Consider the following 24,784-nt stretch of genomic DNA (forward strand, 5'->3'; position numbering starts at 1 on the left):
TACCTGCCCCAGCATCTCAGAGAAGTGTGACTCTCCCCATCAGGAGGCAAACAAGGCACCTGCAGATTTTCTCAAGAAGTTGATTTGGATGTACGCAGGCTCCAGTTCCTTCAGCTGCGCATTATGGAACTGCCTGGGGTCTCCTCTAAACTCAGAAGCTTGCATCCCTCAAAGGGTGCCTCACTGAGTTCAGGAGGGCAGTGGTCCAGCTCATGCAGGGTGGGGGACTCTCTCCCAGTGCTATTCAGGAGACCCCCCTCCCCCTGTCTCCTCACCAGCCTCTGCCCTTCCCACCCCCACCCTCGGTCAGCTGCAGGAGCCCTCAGAGCTACACCCAGCCTGGCCTCTCCCTGCCTGGGCTGGGGTCCCGTGCTTCCTGGCCCCTTTCAAAAGCTATCAAAGCCCCCATTCTCTGGACACAGCTGTGCCCGCATTCAGGGCCCATCCATCCCCTCCTCCAGCCCCACTCCCACGTCCTCACGGCACAGGACCAGGTGCTGTGTGACTGCAGGGCCTTGCAGAGTTGCTAAGCTGCCCGGACCCCCACCCCCAAGTCTGGGAGAGTGGACAGCAGGAAGGACAGGCTTTCCTTGTAGCCACTGGGGTTGTGAATACAGTGCAGAGGTCCCAGGCTAATAGTGTAGTTAAGGGGAACTTAGGATGCAAGAACTTGGAGGGGAGATTCTGTTTTCCCAACTTGGGTCATGGCCTCAGCTTTGGCTGGATGGAGATGTGGGGGTGGGGCAGGCAGGAGATTGATTGTTTCCATCCACAGAGACTGGAAACCTCCCCAGGGCCCAGGAGGCTGGGAGGCCAGCCAGCTGGACCGCACGTGGAAGGAGGGAAAGTGGGAGAGTGCTTCCTTCTCTCTTTTCTTACCACCTCCCCTATTTTTTTCCCATGAGAGACCATTGGGAGCCCCCCAACATACCTCCAACACCATTGCCCCCCACTCCTCCACCTGCTAGAACCCTGGTCTGTAAGTCAGCAGACTTGGTTTTCTGTTATGGTGAGTCGGTTTCATGTGTGTGACCCAAGACAGTCACTTCACCTCTTTGGGTCTCAGTTAACATGTCCAGAACATACTGGCAGAAGTTCTATTTGAAATCTTTCTTTCTTCCTGCTTCATTGATCCAGCTTGCTTCCTGCTAGTTCCTGAGAATCCTTCTCTGAGACCAAGAGGCAAGGTCTCAGATTTTACCTCTTTTCAGCACGTGAACAGAAACTGTGGGGCTGGGTCTCAGTCTTGGGTGATGATGCAAGAAAACAAAATCCCTAAGCAGCTAGTTCAAAGCATAGGTGAAACTTCAGTATGAGCTTTCTAACCCCTTAGAAATCTTAAGGGAAATTCTCCTCCCTCAAATAGAGATCCCTCTGACTCACTCATGGAGGAGTGGCCCACTGACCTCCCACTTAGAGACCTGGGGAGTGAGTGTGAGCATGCGTGTGTGTGCGTGTGTGTGTGTGTGTGTGTGTGTGTTGACTAGCAAAGGAAAGGAACCAGATTTTGCTGAGCCTACTCTGTGGGCCAGCACTTCCCCACTCCAGCACAAGTACAGTGCTGGACAAATATTATTCAGCTTATTTTGAAGAAGCAGAGACTGTTCCAGAGAATCTAAGACCTTCCCAAGGTTTTGCCACCTCAAATGACAATGTCTTGGCTCTCACCAGGACCTCCCAGCAGCAGCTGCCTGTTCTCTCGCCAGGTCTGGTTCCCACCAGGGCTCTGCCTCTCGGAACAGACTGTCTGATACCAGCCCTTGTCCAGCCCCAGGTGCAGCTGGACTTGGCCAAGGTCAGACTCTTTCACAGTTCCAGAATGTGTGCCCACACTGAGTCATGAGGGAAGGTGATGGGGAAGGTCATTCCCTGTCTCCCCCAGTCAGGTCACAGCCAGGTTTCCTTGAAGCAGGAGCTGTGGTTACATGGGAGTTACTGGGATTAAATTTCAGCTGCTTGGTGGCCTGGTTTCTCCTGGCTAGGGTCCATGTGGAGCAGAACTCTTGTGGGGGCAACAGGATGCACACAGCCATGCTGACTGTCGTGGGAGAGGACTCTCTGGGCTGGTGAGGGGGGTGGGGAGGGAGGTCTGAGGCCTACCCGCTGCTGCCCACATCCCCTGCTCTCCACATGCCTGGTCCATAGTGGATGTTCAGTTAATGTTTATTTAATGAAAGGAGTAAACTGGGTCCCTTCCTCCCTACTCAATCAAGCACTTTGTTCTGCTCCCCTCCATCTCTCGTTAAATAAAGGTCCTCATCACTGCCACCCATCTCTACAGTAGACAGGTCTCTGGAGAGGGGCCAGAACCTTACCATTCGATCCTGAAGGATTTGGGGAGGAGTTATGTGAACTTGTTAAAGTCTGTAGGAACTTCTTAAAGTCTGTCCACAGAACTGGGAGTGCAAGGCTAGGTAGTGGTGAGGGGCAGCCAGTCAGGGCACCCAGTAGTGGGCAGTCAGACATCTCACAGGAGGGATTTGAGGTGCTCTGATGGAAGGCCAGGGACCTATGCAGGCACTCCCTTCACTTAGGAAACTGAGGGTCACTTGTGGAGATTATGGGGGTCAAAGCCCCTGACAAGCTGTCTTTGGCACCACCACAAGTATCCAAGGGAGAGAATCCAGGCATCTGGCTGCTCTGCCACAGCTTGTGCCAGAGGCTTTGCCTGGGGTGCCAGGAGGGAGATGGGGGGGAGGGGAGGGAGAGCCTGGGAAAGCAGGGGGAGTGGAGGCCCTGGCACTGGGGCGGGGTATCATTGGTATTCTGAATGCTGAGGGGTCTCCAGCGACTGGGTAGCACTCAAGCCTGCCCCCTTGGCACCAGGCTGCACATTCAACAGCGCCAGCCTTGGCCGGTGGGTCCTCTGAGCTCCCAGCAACGCCTGCTTTTGCCCATTGGTTTGCAGGCCCGTTCCCAGTGCAGCCTACCCCCACCTTGTCTAGAGAGTTCCCGACTTGCTTTGCTTAACCCAGAATCTGCTATCTAACCTCCATTCCTCCAGCGGCAAAGTCAACTCCCCCTCTGCAGCAGTGGGAGAACCAACAGAAGCAAAACCTTCCTCCACGGAGGTGGCCAGGGTGGTTGGCACCTCATTCTGCCTCCAGAAAAGGCTTTCCTCCCCCACGTGCGTGAGGTGTCTCCTTCCCCTATGTCCTCTTTGCTACCATCTGAGTCCCTCCCCCTCCCTCCTTGACCAACAGAAAGTCCTTCTGGCTGTCTAACTTCCATCCCTCCGGCTGCAGTATCACCCTCTAGCTCCGCGAGAGCTCCCTCCCCGCCTCTTCTGCCCCCCCTCTTTACACCAAGTCCACGGCTTCTCATTTCCAGAACGATGTCCTACTTCGCTCGTCCTTGCTCTCGCTGCTGCCGCCGCCGGGAATCGACGCAGAACAGGGAGCGGGTCCCGTGACCTTCTCTAGCCCCCCGCGTTCGCGACCCGAGGCGGGGGCTGCCCAGGGAAGAGAGGGGTGGGGGCGGGGGAAAGAAAGGGGGTTTTGTGCGGTGCCCGGCGGCCCGGCGCCCTCTTCTGAGCGTCCTACGGGCTGGGCCTCTCCTTGCGCCCGCGCAGTCCCCGCCGCAGTCTCGGTGGCCGCTGCAGGACCGAGCCGTGGACCCGGAGGAGCCCCCGGAAGAGGCGGCAAAGTTCGCAGCGTCTCACCCGAAGCCGGTACGCAGCCTCCTGCCGGTAGGTGAGTGCGGTGCGGACGCCTGGACCTGGGAGGGAGAGAAGGGAAGGAATGCTGCCCCAGCCCCTCGGCCCTGGCCTCTGAGGCTCCGGTGCGCCCCAGTCCCGGGCTCTGACACCTCGGCCAGGTACGCTGCCCGCCAGCCCGGGGCGCCGACAGCCCTGGCAAGAGGCCAGCTCTGCTGCTCAGTACTGCGGCTGGCGCCGCTTGCATTTTGCCCAGCGGCCCCGAGTCCACGGTAATGGGAACGCCCCTCTCGGTCCTCTCTGCTCCCCGCGGCACACTCCCAGCCCCAGAGCTGCGGCGGAGATTTCCAGCCTTGTCCTGGGCTGGGGGCGGTGGTCCGAGGCCGCCTGCGGGTCTGGTGCACACTGCACCGCAGGAGGAGCCGCGTGAGCCGCCTTTCTTCTGGGGACACCTCCCGGTTCCCCGCAGGGCAGCCGATAGGAGGCGCGGTAGAGGGTGGTCCCGGCTGGGACTGGAGCTAGAATCCCAACTCTGCCATTTACTCGTGGTGTGTGACCTTGGGCAAGTTAGCTGGCCTCCCTGAACCGGGGTTCCTCAGCAGCTTAATGACAACACATATTTAGTGAGAGTTCTGACTTAGGTGAACGGTCAGTAACTGGTAAGCAGAGAATTCCAAGCATTACTTGTGGGCTGGGAACCCCCTCTTCCCAAGTACCTGCATATGTGAATGGTTCCTCTGATGTGAATAGTTCTGCTCACTTGGCTCTAAAGAGAGATTTGCCATTAATTTGATGAGCACCATGATTACCCACGTCGGTGAGATTCCAGCAAATACCAGTGAGATCAAAGAACATGGTTACCCACAGATCACCCACGGTCTTGCCAGTGCCAGTGTTGTCCCGCCTAACTTTGCCATGGATAAAAGAATAATCCGCGCTTCAGGAGGGGCTGCAACAGCCCTGCTGGTGACAGCTGTACTTCCAACAAATAGGACTATTTATACAAATGTTACAATTATTCCTGCAGGCCTTGCTTATATTATATAGGTTCATGGCACACCCCACACAGCCATTAAGGGATGACTGAGAGCTTCCTTCCTGCTGTGACCGAAGCTCTGTTTTCCCCAGCCCCCTCCCCCCCAAGAATTGCTGACCCTGCTGAGCCTGGAGCTCAGTTCCTGTGGGGCAGAGCTTGGGCTCCCTGCTGTGACATTCACAGCACAGATATGGTGTGTTCTGAGGGGGAGAACACTTACGGGCACGCGCGCGTGCACACACACACACACACACACACACACCACAGCCTGGTCTTGATTCTCTGTGGATTAGGTCTCCACAGCCCATACGAGAGACAGATGTCCATGGTCAGGCAATTATAATGATGTAACGAGAAGTTTCCTGAAGAGCTCCAGAAACTCAAGAAAAGGACAGAAATCTAGAAGCTGGAGCAAGAGAGCCAGAGCAAGAGCTGGTATGGCATTAAGGGCAGGGACAGGATGACTGCTGAGCTCTTGGGGATAGAGACGGGGCAGAGTGCCCTGCTCCTGCTCTGGAGATGAGGAGATAGAATGGAGAAGGGCAGGCGTGTGGGATGAAGAAGGACAAGGCCTAGGCCCCGCGGTTCTGAGTCAGGTACCAGGTGAGGAGATGCTGACGTTTTCTCAGCACTCTTAGCTATACCAGGAAGGGATGAGGAACAAGCTTATGCAACTGGAAGGGGGGCGAGGAGGACCAGCTCTCTGGCTGTGAGCACGGCGGGCGCTCTCTGGGCTTGGCCTCCTCTAGCCAGTGACTTCCTTTCCCAGAGGTAAGAAAGGGTCCCCTCCATGTTCCAGGGCTGCCATGTCTGCATCAGCCTCGAGCTTTCTCTCATTCCCCCAGCTTCAAAACAGAGGTGAAAGGGTGGTCTGGGATGTTGGTCTCAGAGTGACTCCAACTACATGGGTCTCTGGGCTGCTATAACAGAGTTTGGAGCAGCTCTGTGAACAGCTCCAGCTCTAGCCCGGAGAAGGCAAAGGGGGACCAGGAAGGGCTCCGACTCGAGACCGGCCTGGAACAGTCTCCCCAGCACCTGGCAGACACCATCTGCTATGGCAAATGGTCCTTCTCCAACCCCAAAGACAGCCCTTGCAGGTGCTCCCTTGCCTGGCCTGGTCTCAGCACCTTCTGACTTGTCCCCTTCAAGATTTTCCTCCCTCTGAAAGGCCAGAGAGAGGCTTTGGGAAACTGATTCCTGCCACTCTGCCTACACTCTGACCCTGAGGAATTGATGCCCAGTTGCAGAAAAGGAAATGGAAGTTCCCGTGGTGAGAGGTACCCTAGAAGGAGCTGGGAGGAGCTGGAAAGGTTCTCGTCAGTACTGGCTCAAAACAGAGGGATGAGTTTGAAGGCAGAGCCTGAGGCTGGGAAGGATGGAAGGGGAACATTGGGCTCAAGCAGAAGTGAGTAGCCAGTGGAAACAGCCTGACTTCTTGGCAGTCTTGTCTGCAGTCTGACAGTCATCCCTCCTGTGCACCAACGGCCAACGCCAGGACAGACTTGATCTCCGTGGTCTTCTGAGCATCACCCTTGAGAGTGCTGCTGGACATTCGCTGTCAGCCTTCCTGCCTGGGGGCACCACTGGCCTGGTGCCTGACTTGGCTTTGCTGGGGACCCAGGTCAGGCTTTCCCTTGTTGTTCAATGTCACTTCCTCACCCTTACACTGGGAGAGTCCAAGTGTGTTGAGGTCTTTGGAAAAATATTCTGGGTTCTCAAAGCCCTTGATAGCAAAGGTAACTTCTAATGGATGGCCTCTCCCATTTATCCTAACATACACACCCACCTTAACACACTCTCCAGCCCAGGGCTGGAGTGGGGGAAGGGAGAGGCTGGATGTAGGCCAGACTGGCAGAGACAGGGGCTTTGTCCCAGCGGATTTCTGAGCCAGGAGATCCGGTGGGAAAGCTCGTGCCAGGCAGAAAGGAAAGGCTGGGAGGAGGAAGAGAGGAGGCAGCCAAGAGGTATGGGGGGAGGAGGGGTGCTGGGGTATAAAGAAAAGAGTTTCCTTATAAGTAATGAATGACGGGGTGGCTGGGGAGAGAGTGCAGAGAGTTGTGCATTGCATGGGTTCAGTTTAAGAGGCCCTCCTGGAGGGCCGGGGCAGGAGTGGTAGTCAGGGAGGAGGGAGAGGAAGGGAAGGTTGCAGGTATGCTGGGAATCTCTGGCTTACAGGAAAGCATCTGGCATTGTAAGGGGGAGAGGGGACCTCAGATTCATGCTCTGAGCATCTATTGAGCACCAAATGTGTGCCTGGCACTGTACATTTGTACAGGGTTTTAAGGATATAAAGGACTCTCAAAGCACACAGCCTCAACACAAGCTGTGTGGTAGTACTAATAATGCTCTTTTGCCAGTAAGATAATAAAGGACCAGAGAGGGGAAGGGGCATGCCTTATGTCACAGACAGTTGACTAGAACCCAGGTCTTGGCTCTGAGGAAGAATTCCCTTGATGGTGAGATCAGAATGAGCGCTCATGGTGAGGTGGGATTCTAGTGTCAGGATATGTGGTGAGTCCACATGGGTGTAGTGGGCATCCAGGGGAAGACTAGCCTGAGGTTTAACCTTATCTTTTCTCCTTAAGTCCCCCCATCAGCCTGAGGCATGTTCCCGCCCCTGCTGGCAATCCTGGCCCTGGCCAGGATCTCTGTGGCCTTAGCTGATGCCCTTGATGGGGACAGCTCAGGTAAGCAACCCCACTCAGGGTCATCTCCTTGACAGAGTGGAGTGGTCTCTTGTAGACCATAACCAACCTCTGCCAGGGCTAGGACCACACCTTGGAAGTAAAGATGAGCTGTGAGCCCCTGGTGGGGTGGCAGACAGGGCTGGGACAGGTCAGAGGTGCAAGCCGTCCCTAGAGAGGAGGATGAGAATTCTAAGGACAGGATGAAGGGTGCTGGGAGGCTGGATGAAGGTGACTCTTGAGGGGAAGAGACTGAGAAAATTTGTCAGCAGGCCTGCCTCCAGCAGAGGTGAGACTGGAAAACCTGGGGTGGGCCAGGGAGTCCTAGGGGGCTGCTGAGATATCCCAGGAGGGGGACTGGCCAGCATATTTTGGGGAGGGGCCTAGAGGCAGTGGATGGTGAGCCAGGGGGTTCTGGGCTGGGGCTCAGATTCCTGGGGATGGGGAGCCGAGATCAGGAAAATCCTAGGGCCAGGCAAGGAATTGTAGGGCAGGACTGGACAATCCCTGGGTGGGAGGAGGGATCCAGGCGAGGGCTGGGGAAGCCTGGGTGGGCCCCCGCGGACTTCCACACAAAGTTCCAGCCCGCCCCGCCCGCCCACAGAGGACCGGGCTTTCCGCGTGCTCATCGCGGGCGACGCGCCGCTGCAGGGCGTGCTGGGCGGCGCCCTCACCATCCCGTGCCACGTCCACTACCTGCGGCCGCCACCGAGCCGCCGGGCGGTGCTGGGCTCTCCCCGGGTCAAGTGGACCTTCCTGTCCGGAGGCCGGGAGGCCGAGGTGCTGGTGGCACGCGGGCTGCGAGTCAAGGTGAGCGAGGCCTACCGCTTCCGCGTGGCGCTGCCTGCCTACCCCGCGTCCCTCACGGACGTCTCCCTGGTGCTGAGCGAGCTGCGGCCCAACGACTCGGGCATCTACCGCTGCGAGGTCCAGCATGGCATAGACGACAGCAGTGATGCGGTGGAGGTGAAGGTCAAAGGTGAGAGGGCAGGGCCTGGGGGGGGAGGAGGCCCCTGTAGGAGGGGGAAGCAGCCCCAGGGGAAGGAGCAGGCTGAGTTGGAAAAGACCTCTGTTGCCTCCTTTTTCTCTTCAGCGGGAGGGAATTCTGCCTACAGCCTAAATGAACTCCTCAGGCTGTAGGGGCACAACTCAGATTTTACCCCTTGTGCACAGGGTGTGAGGAGGAGAGCGAGGGCTGATCAGTGAGGGCATGGTCAGGCCTCAGGTGTCCTTTCTGCCCTCAGGGGTCGTCTTTCTCTACCGGGAGGGCTCTGCCCGCTATGCTTTCTCCTTCACGGGGGCCCAGGAGGCTTGTGCCCGCATCGGAGCCCGCATCGCCACCCCAGAGCAGCTTTATGCCGCCTACCTGGGGGGCTATGAGCAGTGTGACGCTGGCTGGCTGTCCGACCAGACTGTGAGGTGGGCTGGGACAGGGGCCCAGGAACTTCCAGTTGTCTCCACAGGAGCTGTGCTCTCGGGTTCTCCCAAGAGCTGCCTGTTGCCACCGGGCAGGAGGTTGTCCAGGGAGGGTGAGGATCCTGTGGTGGTGGTGTGGCCTCCGGAGCTGGGAATTGGCCGCATTGAAGGGCAATGTGACTCAGAACAAGCACGGGGCAGCTCTCTGGCGAAGGTATCTGTACTCCCTCCCTAGGTATCCCATCCAGACCCCAAGAGAGGCCTGTTATGGAGACATGGATGGCTTCCCTGGGGTCCGAAACTATGGAGTGGTGGACCCGGATGACCTCTATGATGTCTACTGTTATGCCGAAGACCTAAATGGTGACTGGGGATGGGGTTCCCAGGGAGTGAATCCCTTCATTAGTCTTGCCCATAGGTCCTCCTGGGGCCTATACTGGACCTTATAGTCCCTCATGTGTTTAAAGGAACAGCCATGGAGAAGGAAACTGTCTCTCCCTCCAGATACTGTTATATAGGCAAGTCCATGGCCAAAGCCTGAGACTGAGCTTGAGTTTTGTCTCCTGGTACCTGCTGTTTATCTCCCTACCTTTTAGCATCTCTGGGCCTCAGTTTCCTTCTTTGAAGATGAGGAAATTGAGCCAGTTTCCTTTGGGCAATAATATTCATCCAGAGGTTTTATCTAGACTTTGAACCTATAAAGTAGGGTGGTTAACTCCATGTCATGGATGGAGAGACTGAGCCTTGAGAAGCTTCCCAAGGTTTCTATGGGATGCCAGGGTGAAAGCGGCTGCCAACTTCCTAATACTCCAGTCTCCCCTTCCTGAACAGGAGAGCTGTTCCTGGGTGCCCCTCCAGACAAGCTGACGTTGGAGGAGGCACGAGCGTACTGCAGGGAGCGTGGTGCAGAGATTGCCACCACAGGCCAGCTGTATGCAGCCTGGGATGGTGGCCTGGACCGCTGCAGCCCAGGCTGGCTGGCCGACGGCAGTGTGCGCTACCCTATTGTCACACCGAGCCAGCGTTGTGGTGGGGGCCTGCCTGGGGTCAAGACTCTCTTCCTCTTCCCCAACCAGACTGGCTTTCCCAACAAGCACAGCCGTTTCAACGTCTACTGCTTCCGAGGTGAGCTGGCCTTCTCACTGAGGCTGAGTGAGCTCAGAGAGGCAGAGTGGAACCACACAGTCCTGCACCAGCTTGGACTAGTTTCTTTTCTACTTGCCTGAGGAGACTTGGTTGATGATCAGCTTGTCGACTAGGTTTCTAATTCTGGTCATGTCTTCTGGCTTGGACGGTGAAGCTTCAGTCACCTTCCACTCTGCACTACCTCACCTGCCTCCACATGGTAGCCCATGCTTGGTCTCCCCCAGTTCCAAAGCTGCCTCTCCTATATCGGGCTACCCAATATGTTCCCATTTCTAGTCAGCTTATTAGCAGAGCAGAGTTCATGATTCTCTGAATCCATGAATGACCTGCTCCAGCTAACCAAATGTACTCAAAAACCCCCAGGGGAGTTTCCAGAATCTTTAACTTAATCTTTTAACCACCATATATTAATGGATAGAGAACCTTCCCCTGTCCCCACAGGCAGCAGATCCTTAAGGATAGTTGGGTATAGAAATAGCTCCTGCTACATCTTATATTGGAGGCAGAAGAGGCAGTTCCTGGAACTCCCAGGAGCACAGGGCCCAGCCAAGGGTAACCAATAATCAGGGAGACATTGCCATGGGGGGTCCCAGGCCTTGCCCCAGTACAGTACTGGTATGAGGGCAAGAGGAAGAAATGAGGGGGAAAGACACAGCTTTTACCCTTAGAGGGTCCCTAACCGGTGGGAGGAAGGCACAGTTTCTCCTAAGAGAGTCCTCAATCTAAGGAAAGACAAGCTAGCTTGCTTGCAGCATGAGGACAGATAGAGAAAACCATTACTTTCATTGGACAGCTCTCCAGACATCTTGGGCTTGGAGTTGGGGAAGGATGCGGCAGTGAAAGCCCTAGGAAGATAAGTCCTCTTGGAAATGCTTACTGGAGCAGGGCGGTGATGGTGAGGGTGGTAACAGCTAGTCCTTGGATGCATTGGTTATAGTTATGTGCCAAGCACTGTTCTGGGAAAGCCTAAACAGAGGACTGGATCAGGAAGAAAGGGAGAGCATGGCTGGTTAAGAGCACATGGAGGAAAGAAGCAGCAGGGCACAGGTTTGCTTGTCTGGCAGGAGTGAGGCTCGCTGGAACAGGTGAGGAGGGCAGGACATGCTGTCCTGTCTTGTCTGACTGAGCACAAGCCCTCAGGGCTTTTCTTAGCCCAATTCCAGCTTCACTCATTGGTTTTCTGCTCCTTGTTCCTACCCTAGAGACAAGGTAATCTATTCTAAAACTCTGGGTATTTGAAGGGAGCAGATCCTGAATGATGGGTGGCCTCAGCTTTTGCCCTCTTACTGCAAAATGCTGAGATGCTCAGGTAGGAACTTTTGCACATTCAAACTGCACTCTGCCTTCAGCTATCCTAGGCTGGTGGCACCTGTCCCCTCCCATGTTAAGTCTTGGGGTAATTGGGACTCTTTGCCCGTTAGCCCAAGCCCAGAGACTAGTCTGTCTGCCTATTGCCTTCATTCCCTTACTCCAGGGAGTATCTCTTCCCTGAGCCTTTCCTGCTCACTCTATCTAAAGTAGTACTTTTCCATCCTATCTGCTTATTATTCTTTATATGGTAACATTAGAATAGTGTTTATTATCTGTATCTGAAATATACATTCCCTTGAGGGCAGGAAGTAGCTATTTTGTTCTCTACTGTATTCTCAGTGCCCAGGACATTACTTGGCATTACAAATAGTGGGTACTTGATTACCACTTGAGAAGTGAGTCACCAGGTATGGGGGTGCTCCACAGGGGAGGAATGGGAGATCTGAGTGAGTTTCGAGGTCTGGAGTCTAACCCAGAGTCCTCTGACCTGGGAGAGCAGAGCCACCTATTTGACCTCCCATTGGCACTTTCCTCCTGCCACAGATTCTGTCCAGCCCTCTGCCATCCCGGAGGACTCCAGCCCAGCCTCTGAGCCAGCCTCTGATGGACTTGAGGCTATTGTCACAGTGACAGAGACCCTGGAGGAGCTGCAGCTGCCCCAGGAAGCAGTGGAGAGCGAGTCCCGTGGAGCCATCTACTCCATCCCCATCATGGAGGATGGAGGAGGGGGAAGCTCCACGCCAGAAGAACCGGCAGAGGCCCCTAGGACTCTCCTAGGTAACTTGAATCCCTTGTCTTCTTTTGAGAGTACTTGGGGGCAGAAGGCTCAATCCAAGGTTGATGTTGGTATTATGGCTGGTGTGACTCTACCTTGTCCTTTCTCAGCAGCTCAGTGGCACAGGACATCTCTTCCGTACACCTCCCAATCTGCCTTTCTAACAAATTCCACTCCTGTATCTCTAGGTTTGGGATGAAAACCTCCTGAAAAGAGGGCCCTCCTTTTTTTTTTTTTTTTTAATGGTTCTTCCCCTTTACCTACTCAAAATAGACCTCCTAACAGACTAAAAGGGAGATCATGTTTTCCTGTGTTAATGACAATCCTCAGAGCCTTCTCAGGTGTTGGCTCATTGCAGCTCAGTTTGAAATTCTTCTGGTGTGGAGCAAAGACAGCCTTTTCCCTTAGGCCTCATTCTAGCCAGCTGGCCTTTTCTCCCCTTTCCCTCCCTTCTTCCTGACCTCTGATGGTGCTGTCCCTGGTGCTGAACCATTTCTACTCTGCCTAGAATTTGAAACCCAATCCATTGTACCTCCCATGGGGTCTTCAGAAGAGGAAGGCAAGGATGAAGAAGATAAAGAGGAGGAGGCTGAAGAGGAGGAAGTGGAAGAGGAGGCCCTATGGGCTTGGCCCAGCGAGCTCAGCAGCCCGGACCCAGAGACCCCTCACCCCACCTTAGAGGATTTGCTGTCTCAGGCAACTCCACCAACAAGGGCAACCCTACAGCCTGGTGCATCACAACCTCCTCATAGAGAACCAGAAGCTCCCAGGCCTCCGAGGGTCTTTGGACCACCTACTGAGACTCTGCCTACTCCCAGAAAGGGGAACCTGGCATCCCCACCACCTTCCACTCCCATTGGGGCAAAAGAGGTGGGGGAGGAGACTGGGGGTCCGGAGTTGTCTGGGGTCCCCAAAGGAGAGAGTGAGGAGATAGGGAGCTCCGAAGAGGCCTCTTCCCTGCTTCCAGCCACACAGGCCCCTGAGGGTACCAGGGAGTTGGAGGCCCCCTCCGAAGAGAATTCTGGAAGAACTGTCCCAGCAGGGACCTCAGTGCGGGCCCAGCCAGTGCTGCCCACTGACAGCGCCAACCATGGTGGAGTGGCCATGGCCCCCTCATCAGGTAACTCTGCCCAAGGCTCAACCACCCTCTTTGTCCTCTTCCTCCTCCTCCCCCTGCAGCTTTGGGTGACCTGACCTATAGTCCTTTAACCACATTCCCCAAGCTCTCCTGTCCTTTGCCTTCATTCTCCTACGTACCTCCACTTGTGGATCTCCCATCTTGGATACCCCACCTTCCTTTCCAATTCTCTAATTCCTTACCCACATGCCCCAATTCCATGACCGGCACCCTGTGGCCCTCTCACTGTTACTGAAATTCTCACTCTGTGACTCTAGGCTTACTGCTGACCACCTGTGACTCTACTCTGCCCTTGGGTTCTCCACCTCTTGACTCACATGTCTGACCAGGGCACCTCCAGGCCTCATGAGCTAATAGGGCTCCATGGTCACTTACTACACCTTTAGAGTCCAGGACCATCTTCCACTGCTTCTTCCCTCTCTTGTGTGCCCTTCAGATACCTACCACCGATACTGGGAAAGTCTGGGATTCCATCCCCACCCCTCAACTTCTGGGGTCCTAGAGAGCCCTTATTCCCACAGAGCCTTAATCAACTACTTCTGTGAAGTATTTTTTTTTTTTACTGTTTCATGGAAAACAAACCTTGGAAATAAATCTCTATTAAACTGCTTTATAACCAAAACTCTACCACCCTCTGTCTCCATCCATAGCTGCCCTTTACATTCCATGGATTTGTGTCATGGGTAGCTCTTTAATCTCTCTCCCTTGCTCTCTTTCCTCTTCAGCCTGCACCTTTCCAGTCCTGGTGGTCTAACAGTCCCCTGCTATTCCCTCATCCTCTCCTTCTGTGCTCTCTCTCCACTTTCCTTTCTGACCACTGGATCCTCAATCTAACCCTACACATTACCCCAAGGAAGGTACTGCCCACTGCCCACCAGTCTTCAGGAGCACTGGGACTTGTAGTCCCTACCTCATGATGGGGGAAGCCTCGACAGCCTGGAGTGTGTGTGTGTGTGTGTGTATCTGTGTTCATTCTGATCATATAGAATCATACATACGAAGTAGTGACTGGGAATGTCTCTCTTGGCATAGAGATGTTCTCTGGCATCCAGGTGCCCCAGCCCTCCCTCTCAGCAGGAAGACAGAAGCTAACTCATCACAGCCTCCTCCTCTTCCACTAACCTTTACATTAATGACTACCCAGGTCCTCTAGGGGAATAGTTTCATCCTCCTTGACCCAAAGGGCCTCAAAATCCCTAATGCTGGAGAAGACACAATCGGGAGTCAAGGATGAAGGATGTGGAGGGAGGGAGAATAAAGTGGTAGATTTTAGAATCTAAAAGAAGCCCTATCCACATAAGGAAGGTTAAGTTTCCCAGTGGAGAAACTAGAGAAAGCTGGGGTCTTCCCAGTCTTGGTAATCTTGGTCCTACATGACCTGGGTGCCCAATGAAAGTTGGGGAGGGGTTTGGTGGGAAGAGGAACACCATTTAAATAATCTTCAGTGTTTTAGTCCCTCGCTTGGAAGATGAAGGAAAGTTCCTGTGATCTGCTATTGCAGCAGAAAGGAAGGAAAAGTTCCTCTTTGGTTCCAAAGAGAGGGAGGAAAGAAGATGACCACTCCACCTGGTCTCTTGTAGTTAGCTTCTGCTCTCCAGAACCAGGGGAGGGACCTATGGACTGGATGAGTTTGAGAGCCTCTGTCTCCCCAGACTGGAGAAAACAGCAGGAGGAGCAGGAAAGCGTGAGGAGTAAGAAGGGGGTTCAGGATTTCTACTATCTGTGGGAAATAATGCTTAATGGATTAAATAAAAACAACTGCCTTCCCCCTTTGCACAGGAGTGATAATACTACCAGCTAGGAAGAAGCTATTGGCAGGAGTGGACAGGACCGGGGGACTTATGCTAAAACAGCTGATTCATTTTTACCCAAAACAGCTAGGTCACCCCAGCAAAATTCTTAAATCAAGTCCAGCTTCTCTTCCCCTCTCCTTTCCTCTGATCCCCACCAAGCAGAGAGATTTCAGTTGAGAGTGAAGGATTGTGGGCCTGAGGGCAGATGGCACAGTCAGAAGGGCCCTGCCAGAGTTGAGAGCCTCGAGCTGAACTGTGGCGTCAGGTTCATGGCACTGTCTTCTCCTGGGTCATCAGACCAGAAAGGAGTGGAAAGTTGATATCACCCTCCCATAGTCAAGCCAAATTTAAGAGCAGCCACTTCCCAAACCAGGCTCCAGAGAAAGAGCATTCAGAGAAAACAAATGACCTAGCCAGATGGAGCTAGAGCCACACAACCGATTGCAAGCTTTGAGGGTTGTGTTAGTCTAAGTAGATAGCCTGGAGGTTGACAGGGAGCCAGCTGGGTCAGAGGGTTTTCTAGATGAGGAGACTAGAGAAGGCCTGAAGTAGGGGAGGAACCTAGGCCATAGGGAGGAAGGAGAGATAATGAGAGTGGATATGTTGGGGGCTGAGCAATGCTTCAGGATAGTGGGAGTCTCTGCAGCACCATCTCTGGGGCATATGGGGTCCTATGGACATCAGGAGGAATGGTAACCTCCCACCTAGAGCACTTTAGGTTGTAGAAGCAATGATGGACAGACCACATCCCCCTGAGTCTATGGTGACTCTCCTCTCTAGTTCCCTACAGCCCATCTAGAGGGCAGAAAACTATACTGGGACTTGGCACAAAACCTAGGGGGTGGGGAGCTAAACTTCCAAGTGTAAAGTGGCCTTCACAATGTGCCAACAGAGGCAGGAACCACATAAGAGTACAGGTCTCTTGACTGACAGCCCAGTCCCTTCCCCTTAGTGGGGTTGAGTCCTGAGGACCTTCCTTCCTCAGTCCCTGTTTAGCTGGGCTCACAGTGGTGACCATGACAATGACCAACCCAGGCTGAGCTTATGCCAGAGTGGAGGGCAATGAGAGGGAGTGGAGATGGGGGTGGGCAGAAACCCAGCAGTCAAGTTTGGGCTGTCAGGGAGGCAGGGTCAGGGAGAACCATTAAGGTGCTATGACAGCTCCCAGGACAAGGGGATCAGAGGCTCAGACTGCAGAACTGTGCTCCCCTTCTCCCCCCACCTCACTTCTCTCCCCCTTAGGTAACTGTGTCCCCAGCCCCTGCCACAATGGTGGGACATGCTTGGAGGAGGAGGAGGGGGTCCGCTGCCTATGTTTGCCTGGCTATGGGGGGGACCTGTGCAATGTTGGTGAGTGTATTGAGGGACCTTCCGGAGGTAGGGGTAGATCTGAAGCCCCCACCCTGACATGACATGCTGGTTCCCGAGTGCTGAGGAGAGGCACTGGTTTCAGCTTTGTCATTAGAGAATCCCCATTTCAGGCAAATCACGTAACCTCCCAGAGAACCTCATTTAGTCCCTTAGCTGGTTAACTGGACCGCGGAATCCTGAATGCGTCTCCCAGTGGCGCGAGAGGGGAGAGCTTAGTATGATTCTGCACTTGATAGGTGGTGGGTACCGGCTGGCGTCCATACTCCTGGGAGGAGCGGAGGGTACAGCTATTGCGGATGGAGGGTGGCAGGGACTCGGGGCGGGGACGCCAGCCCTCACCCTGGCCCCTACTGTTCAGAAATGGGTGGCATCGACACCCTCCGCGCTCCCGGTTGCCCTTCCCCGGCGACCAGTCCCCTCTCTAACCCCGCCCCTCGGTCAGCGGTGGTGGGCGGGGCCGTCCCTTCCCCGGTCCCCGGCCGCTCGGGCTCCCGACTCCTCCGACCTAAGTCACGCGCCCTTCTGTGTCCCAGGCCTTCGCTTCTGCAGCCCGGGTTGGGACGCCTTCCAGGGCGCCTGCTACAAGCACTTTTCTACCCGAAGGAGCTGGGAGGAGGCGGAGACCCAGTGCCGGATGTATGGCGCGCACCTGACCAGCATCAGCACGCCCGAGGAGCAGGACTTCATCAACAGTGGGCTGGGGCCGGGCTGCAGGGGACTTTGTCATTGCGCTCACACGCTCGCACCATTAACGAGTGCTTGTGTTAATTCGCCCAGGGACTCCGTGTTACCTCACCCCGCCTCACTTTCCCATCTTCTCTCTCCCCCCCACACCTTTAGAGGTGACTAGAGGGGCTTCAGGCAGGGGAGAGCTGAGGCTCCCGCTGAAATGCACCCGACTCTCCTGGCGGTGGCTCACGCCCGCCTTCCACCTGTCCCACCTCTCACCTCCCTCTGCTTTCCCTACTCTGACCTTGTTGAAAGATTTTACACCCCCCCCCCAGTTTTCCTTTTCTGGCCTTGGTGCTATTTTCCTTCTCCCCACAGCCCCTCCCTCCACGCCCCTGCCTTCCATCTGTCCTCGTGCAGAGGCTGAAGGGAGGGTGAAAGCTGGGAAGCGCAGGTTTGGGGTTGCAGGAGGGACTTGGCGCGCGCTCACCCACACACCGCCCAATACCGGGGATGCTGCCATCTGCTGGCCGCGGAGCCCACTGCACACCTGCGTGTCCCTGTGGGTTCTTCCCAGATCGCTACCGAGAGTACCAGTGGATCGGACTCAACGACAGGACCATTGAAGGCGATTTCCTGTGGTCAGATGGTGTCCCCCTGGTGAGGCGCTCCAGCTGCCCCCTCCACGTGTTGCTGCTCCCACCAAGCATTCTGTCCTCCACCCCCAAGGACCTCATGCCCCTCTCCCCTTGTTCTGGCCCCTTCCCTTTCCCATGCTTTCCCCTCTTCCTCCTGGACCCGCCTCCCTTCCTTTCACCCCCTCCTTCCTTCCCAAAGGCTCTGGCCTCCTCTGTCCTCTTCTCCAGGGTCCCTCCCTCCCCATATTCCTAACCTTCTGTCTCCTGCTGCCCCCCACCTGTGCCCCTAAATCCCCTCAGGTCCTCTGAGCCCATTCTACCCAGTGCTCCTGAGGCTGGGGGTCCTCACAACCCCCCTCTCTGCCCCCAGCTCTATGAGAACTGGAACCCTGGGCAGCCTGATAGCTACTTCCTGTCCGGAGAGAACTGTGTGGTGATGGTGTGGCATGATCAGGGACAATGGAGTGACGTGCCCTGCAACTACCACCTGTCCTACACCTGCAAGATGGGGCTGGGTGAGGGCAACCAGGGCCGGAGTAGGGGATCAGGTGGAGATGTGTGTGTAGGGATGGTACAGAGCCACACAGAGAAAATGGAAAAGCCACCAGGCCATGGGGATGGGAGGGTAACAAACTGGGTGAACCCCTGAGGTCTTTTGTTGTTGCTGCTGTTGCTTTGTTTTGTAAATAAGATTATGGTCCATTGATCACCTCATCTAAATTTTGGGAACAGTCACCCCAGAACCAAGCTCCAGATTCTTGACTGTATCATTTCTCCCCCTGCCCCCAGTGTCCTGTGGGCCCCCACCAGAGCTGCCCTTGGCTCAAGTGTTTGGCCGTCCTCGGCTGCGCTATGAGGTGGACACGGTGCTTCGTTACCGGTGCCGGGAGGGGCTGGCCCAGCGAAACCTGCCGCTGATCCGCTGCCAGGAGAATGGTCACTGGGAGCCCCCTCAGATCTCCTGTGTGCCTCGAAGGCCTGTGAGTTCCAGGAGGAGGCAGGTGGGGGCTATAGCCAGTAGTAACTGTGGGTTCCACTCCTAACTCTGCCAGCCACTTGTGGCCGTGTGACCTTGGAGTCATCGCTGCCCCTCTCTTGGGCAAAAAGAAAGAGGTGGGCTGGATGCTGTGGGATGCCCTTAGTATTAGCTGCTGTCTGAGCACATGCAGTTACACCCTGGGATTTCAAGGGCTGAGCCAGGCCAAGTAAATAGATGAGGTGGAAGTTAAGAACCAAGAATACCAGAGGGCAGACTGAGAAGAAAGGGAAGAGGAGAACCCCAGAGTGGAGGGTGAGTGTGTTTTTCTTCCCCAGGCTCAAGAATGGTACCCGATGAAGGCCCTAGAAGGCCCTCGGGGGAAGCATTGGAAGGCCCCGTGGACCTCTCCTTCCAGCTCCACTCCAGGTGCCTAGGGGCAAGGTCTTGAGCACTGCTGGGAGCCTCAGCCTTGCCTTCTCTCCCTAATCTGCCGCTGGAAACTGTGCTCTTCCCGCCATAGGAAGTGACACCATGAGAGGGGTGGAGCCAGCGTTCAGGTGACAGTGTCTGAAGGGGCTTCTGGGAAGCCCCTGAGTGCTCTGGCCCAGCCTTGGCCTCTGACCCTTACCCAGGGCATCAGATTTTCCCCTCAAGGCCTTGAGTAAGTCCCTAAGTGCCTCAGCTGCCCTCTTCTGGCCAGCCATCCTGCCTCTGCCCTTCCCCTGGGGAGTTCTGTGCCTGCTTAGTAAGTTTCCCAAGGGGATGGGTTTGTAGGATGAGCTCGTGTAAAACCAGCAGGAAATAAAGCTGTGTTTGAGCCCAAACAAATCTGCTGCTTCTTTGTGAGAGAGATGAGTGGCACCCAGCATCACGAGGGCAGGTAGACCTGCCTTTATTAGCTCATGACGGTCAGAGAAGTCCTCAGGAGTCAGCGATCAGCCTGCCTGACGTGGAATAGCAGCCCGGTCGTCATGACACGAAAGACACACAGGAGTGGGGAGCAGCATGTGGACATTTGGATGGAACAGAGTGCCCAGAGCCAAGGTGACCTCTGTGTTCAGGCTGGAGGAGGAGAAAGGCCGAGGGCCCCAAGAAAAAGGCAGGAGGGTGTTTGGGGTTCCCAAAGGTGTTCCCAGGGGGTGTGAGAAAGAGGGCGAGAGTGAAGGGATGCATATCTAGAAGTCAGGGATCAGGAAGGCTTACTTCGGGCAGAGGAGGCAGATTTGCAGGAACAAGGGTACACACACCCCCACACCCCCACCCCCTCTCGCAAGGGCAGAGGAGAGGTCCCCGGCAGCTCTGGGCTGGGCCCTGGGAATGACCTGTAGGCTCCTAGGCTGTGGCCAGCAGTGGGCGCTGTGGACGCGGAGGGAAGAGGACTGGCGAGGAGTTCCAGGGGACACCAGGGGGCGCCGTGGCCTCTCTTTCGGAGCTGTTCAGGGTGGGGCAGGAGGACTGGCTGTGGAGGGGAGGGGAAGGCTTCCATCCGGGCTGAGCTGGCAGAGGCTGTGAGTCAGCGGAGCTGGAGATGGTGAGGTCACTCTGAGAGCTGGGGAGAGAATGACCCACTGTGTGTGTGTGTGTGTGTGTGTGTGTGTGTGAGTGTGTGTGTACCTCGCTGCAGCGCGCACAGTTTGCTTGTTGTGCCTTCGGGTGTGTGTTAGGATGCAGTCGGTCTTCACGATGGAGTGAATCTCACTGCTGCGGATCCTCGCGCCAGACCACACTGGGTGGAGCACAGACACCGCGTGCACATTGTTGTGTGCACACTCCTGCTTGTGCCCACTGTCGCCACAGGGGCATTCATACTGTTCCCCCGAGAAGTCTGTTAAACTGAGGAGACTGGGGGCCAGATCCATAGGAACAAAAGGCAGAAAGTGATATGGAGAGACCTAGAAACAGTGAGGTAGACAGAAAAACAGGTGCTTTTTTTGAGGAGGTGGGGGCTCTCCAACACCATCCCTGCCCACCTTCTGCTCACCCCAGCCCAGCTGACCTGTGAGCCACCAGTGCTGCCTCCCAGCCCCACCACATTCCTCTCCTCACCCCAGGGCTCCCTGCTCCACTTTTCTCCTCACACAGCCCAACCTAGCATGGCTAGAGAGATTTTCTTAAGTTGCTCCAAGAAAGAAGATGCTCTTCCTTGAAGATCCCAGTCTACCCTGAATACCCTGAGACTGCCCTTCACTGTGTTTTTAGTAGTGGCAGGACGATGGCTGCAGTTGTGTCAAGGCCAACGTGGGCCTTTGAAGGTAAAGTTGAAGAGAAGGCTGAGGAGGGGGGTTAGCTGTCCTGGAGTCCTAAGGGATGTTCTCTGAGGAACATATCCTTCCAGAGACGGAGTTTAGAGAGCAGGTTGGATTTCCCAGAGGGACCCGGTGGCTGATGTGGGGCTTTGGTGTCTCAGCCCTGTTCCAGTGCCTTCTCACCTCCCCGTTGGTCACTCTGTAGGCAGGGAGGCGTCTTCTCTGTGCTGCAAGCTGGAGACTTCCAGGGGTTGATACAGGGCTGGAGCTGGAATGACCCTCCTCCTGGTTCCCTACCAGGCTGCCTCAGCAGGGCTGCCGGAAATGAAAGCCTGCTCCTGGCTTTGTTGGACTTCCCCGGGAAGGGGTGCTGGTCAGGAGTGACTCAGCGTGCTGCATCAAGCACAGCCCGGCCCCTTGTACATGTGTGCACCAGGCCTGTCTTGGCCTGGGAAGGGAATTGAACCCTCCTAGAATGTCAACCCCATCTCTTTGGGGGATGGCAGTAGGGTGCCCTGTGTCTGCCTCTGCCTTTAGGGTACACAGGGATCCAAACATGACTCACTCCTGCCGAGCCCTCAACTCTCAGCCTTCTTCTCACTGGACTAAAACAGGGTACCCCCTCAAGGTTTCTAGCTCCTTGGGGATGAAGGAGAAAGTATGGGTGTATGTAGAAGGAGGAAGCCTGAGCGAGTCAGGGGCTTGGGCATCCCTGTGGGTCCTGAGAGCCCAGGGAGAAGGGCCTGCTGGTATCCCCTAGCTTCCCACAAAGCTGTTCTGACTCACACCTCACCTCCCATTTCTCCCCCAACTCCCCACCCCAACTCTGCCTGCCCTGGCCTCCCTGGGCCTTTGTCCCAGCCCTGAGGCCCCTCTGTGGGCCTGTCTCCTGTGCTAGGAGAGAAAGGGCCCCATTGTCCCACCAGCCTGCCACCACACAGCAGCTCCCAAAGACTTCCAAAAATGCTCAGCCTGTCAGACTCTGGTGGGTGGAGGGCTTTCCCCCGGCTGTGGTCAGACTTGCCTGGGGGAGGACCTTCTTCCCTGCTCTTGCTTTCTCCATTCCCCAGAGGAAGGTTCTTCCTAAGCGCTAACCACCACTCTGCCTGCTGCAAGGGAAGGGAGAGGTAGAAGACTCAGCGGGCAGAAGCTGAGGAAAGGATAGGCTGGGGTGGGGGGGACCTGGGGGAGGGAAAAGAAAACAGGGAGAAGGAAGGAGTCCCTCACCAGAAGACTCTGGGTTCTAGTTACTCCTGAGTGGGTGGATCTTGTGGTCTGTTTATTTTCTGATGACTCCTTCGTTTCTGGGTAGCTTTGATAACAGAGGGGAGGCTGGTCACATTTGGACACAGGAAGTGCCCCCTGGCCCCCTGGCCCCCTTCTAGGGACCCCTGGTATCATCTGAGGACTCTCAATGTCATTGGCAAGTGGTGTCCCTCTGTACCTCAGTTTCCCCATCAAGGTAAGCTGAAATTCTGTCTGATACAAAACTTCCTGGTAAATGAGGTGAACAGAAAAGGAAGGAGAATCTAGGATTCAGGACTTGGGAAGGGCCCGGGAAGGAGCAAGAAAAGGAGGTGGAAGACAGAGGAGAGGCAGACAGAGGGAGACAGGGAAGGAAAGTAAGTGGTGAGTGAGAGTGACAGCAGAGGGTGTTTCTCCTGAGTGGGGAGCCCCAGAGGACACAGAGCCATCCGGGCAGCACCCCACCAAGTGTCCCTGTTCCCCTCCCTGGAGCCCTGGGAATTGACTTGGCAGCAGCTGACCCCACAGCTGCTGGGAGGTGGTTCCTCGACAGTGGCCCCCTGGCACCTGCCGGGTTTTATTTCTGGAGCCACAGCTGAATCCTAGGGGTGGCAGAGAGGGGGGCCAGAGAGGACTCTATGAAGAGGAGAGACTCCAGCTCTCAGGAGTCTGGGCCGAGGCACCAGCCCTTTGGGGCAGAGGGGCTGGTGCTACAGAATCAATAACAGGAGTTAAGTTAAGGGAGAGATGTCCACACAGGGGACCCTGGAATAATGGGGTGTAGGGAGAGGTGGGGAGCAGGAGGCAGTCTTTTTTTACTATTCAATTGCTTTATTTATATATATTTTATATCAGGTGAGGAGGCAGAATCTATTGCTCCTGAAATATCTGTTAGAAAGGGAAGAGGGGAGCCTTCCTGGTGGCTGAAGTTAACTGAAGCTAGCCAAAGCTAGCCAAAGCGGCCCTCCCTGGTGGCGCAGCGGGTTAAAGCACAGCACTAAGAAGCTTAAGCCACTTCCGCATGGCATGAGTTCGATCCCTGCCTGCCCGGAGGTGACCACATGGTGCAGCAGCCCTCTCCTGACGTCCGCTGCTCCCCTCAGCAGTGTACTTCATCGATCTGCCTGTCTGTCCCTGCCTCTGTCTCTGATGGATCCTCTCACCACCCTTACACCTCTGGCCTGCATCCCAGTTCTAAAAAATAAAAAACTAAAAACTAAAGGCGAGAGGGGAAGCCCTACTGCTGGGTAGCTGGAAGCAGAAATGTCTGTGGGAAAGGAAGCAGAGAGGGCAAGAGGAGGGGCGTTCCCCCCACTCCCCGCACTTTCAGGGCACTGAGGGCCCTCACCTGCCGCCATTCTCTTCTCTGAGCCAAGGGATCCTTTCCCTGGCTCTGTCCCCTGAGAGTCCCTGTCCCTCTGCCTGTAAGGTGGGCAGTGGCCTGACGAGCAGCAGGTCCTTTCCTCATCCATGGGGCTGGCTCACAAGAAGCCTTCTCTTCCCACCCCACAGGGAAACCCTCAAGTCTGGCTTCCAGCCATTCTGCCTCAGGACCCTTCCTGTGGGGCAGAGTGGGTCCTAGGGGGCCCCAGGGGTCTGTCCCCAAGCCCAGAGTCTTCCCAGGTTTCCTAGAGTTGGGGGAAGGGGTTTGGCCTCCATTCTCTCTCCTTTCTCTTGGCAGCCTCAGAGGGCACATTCCGGCTGAAATTAAATCACATTCCTCTTTCCCTGCCCGAGGAAGATGGTACTGGGGACAGCAGCTGTGACACCACAGGGTCAAGCAGCAGCAGCTGGTTCCCCAAGGAGGGGCAGGTGGGGGGGAGGGGTGCTGCGGGGAGGGGAGGGACCAGGGTTTTAATCTTAAAAGGCCAGAGCAAGAGTCACAGACTGGGCAGTGGGAGGTGAAGGTTAGTCTGCAGGTGCACAGCAGGGTGGCGCCCAGGGGCATCAGGCCAGCCAGCGTTGCCAGAAGGAAAGCCAAGGCCGGCATGCCCTGTGGTGAAGACATTCTCCTTCCACCCCACACTGGGCTCCCACTGCTGCTGGGAGGCTGAGGGGCCCTTTAAGAGGTCACATTGCACTTCCTTGGCCAGAGCCCAGAGCCTGGGCCTTTGATTTCCTCTGAGACTCTGGCGGAGGCACTAGTGACAGGAACAGCATCAGGCTGGACTGAATGGAGGGCTCAGCCCTGACCTCACCCCCCATGGCGCCTCAGTCTGCACAGCCTTATAAGGAAGAGCCCCAAACAAACCGAGGAAGCCACCTCCGGCCCCCCACCCTGCCCCCGCCCCACTCAGGGGCTATATTTACCCAGAGGAGGCCCCAGAATAACCTCCCACTTGTCCTCCTGCTGATGGGGAGGGGAAGGGCTGGAAGGGGAGGAGGGTGCGGCCTTCTCATTCCCTCTGGGGATTATAACCTCTAAAGAGCTTCCTGTTGTCTGACCTCATCCTAGTCCTTCATTCATTCATTTATTCAACACTGGAGCACCCTCTGGGCCTTGGGCCTGTACCAGAGGCAGTCTGCATTTCCCAGAGGACAGGGGCTTCTGAGGTACCACTGTCCTTTCTTTCTCTTCTGGTAGTCTGGCTTCTCTGTGGGCTCCTGCTCTTGGGGTCCTGTCCTGGGCTCTCTCCCATGACCCCGGGGCCCATGACACTCCAAATCTTGTCTCAGGGCCCC

At 55.7% G+C, this 24,784-nt stretch overlaps 1 protein-coding gene and 1 long non-coding RNA gene across 8 annotated transcripts; both read left to right on the plus strand.

Annotated features, from left to right (window-relative positions):
- Positions 1-3,516: 3,516 nt before the first annotated feature.
- BCAN (brevican) lies at positions 3,517-19,426 on the plus strand. 7 transcript variants are annotated; one of them, XM_012733383.1, is made up of 17 exons: positions 3,517-3,692; positions 4,985-5,126; positions 6,134-6,312; positions 7,277-7,378; positions 7,980-8,354; positions 8,620-8,794; positions 9,027-9,154; positions 9,623-9,916; positions 11,792-12,025; positions 12,532-13,143; positions 16,197-16,304; positions 16,859-17,017; positions 17,572-17,654; positions 18,003-18,147; positions 18,422-18,612; positions 18,947-19,037; positions 19,132-19,426. In XM_012733383.1, exons 4-17 carry the CDS (start codon positions 7,297-7,299, stop codon positions 19,170-19,172), a joined length of 2,718 nt encoding a protein of 905 aa, XP_012588837.1. In that variant the 5' UTR covers positions 3,517-3,692; positions 4,985-5,126; positions 6,134-6,312; positions 7,277-7,296; the 3' UTR covers positions 19,173-19,426. The 7 variants fall into 7 exon arrangements, with proteins under 7 accessions (XP_012588837.1, XP_012588840.1, XP_004693709.2 ...); XM_012733386.1 differs by having other exon boundaries at positions 6,146-6,312; XM_004693652.2 differs by lacking the exon at positions 4,985-5,126.
- A 537-nt stretch (positions 19,427-19,963) lies between these two features.
- Positions 19,964-23,112, plus strand: LOC105854439. The gene is made up of 3 exons (XR_001146124.1): positions 19,964-20,142; positions 22,170-22,319; positions 22,958-23,112. It is a non-coding gene; the product is annotated as an uncharacterized LOC105854439 (long non-coding RNA).
- The last annotated feature ends 1,672 nt before the right edge of the window (positions 23,113-24,784 follow it).

The sequence above is a fragment of the Condylura cristata genome, unplaced genomic scaffold (genome assembly GCF_000260355.1).
Source record: "Condylura cristata isolate star-nosed mole 26May11 unplaced genomic scaffold, ConCri1.0 scaffold00040, whole genome shotgun sequence".
Lineage (NCBI taxonomy): Eukaryota > Metazoa > Chordata > Mammalia > Eulipotyphla > Talpidae > Condylura > Condylura cristata.

What these genes read in the sequence shown, in the direction of transcription:
- BCAN (XM_012733383.1), top strand. Translation starts at nt 7,297, where the DNA reads ATGTTCCCGCCCCTGCTGGCAATCCTGGCCCTGGCCAGGATCTCTGTG. An exon ending in GGTCAGATGGTGTCCCCCTG is followed by an intron (nt 17,655 to 18,002) that starts GTGAGGCGCTCC and finishes CTCTGCCCCCAG; the next exon opens with CTCTATGAGAACTGGAACCC. An exon ending in CACCTGCAAGATGGGGCTGG is followed by an intron (nt 18,148 to 18,421) that starts GTGAGGGCAACC and finishes CCCTGCCCCCAG; the next exon opens with TGTCCTGTGGGCCCCCACCA.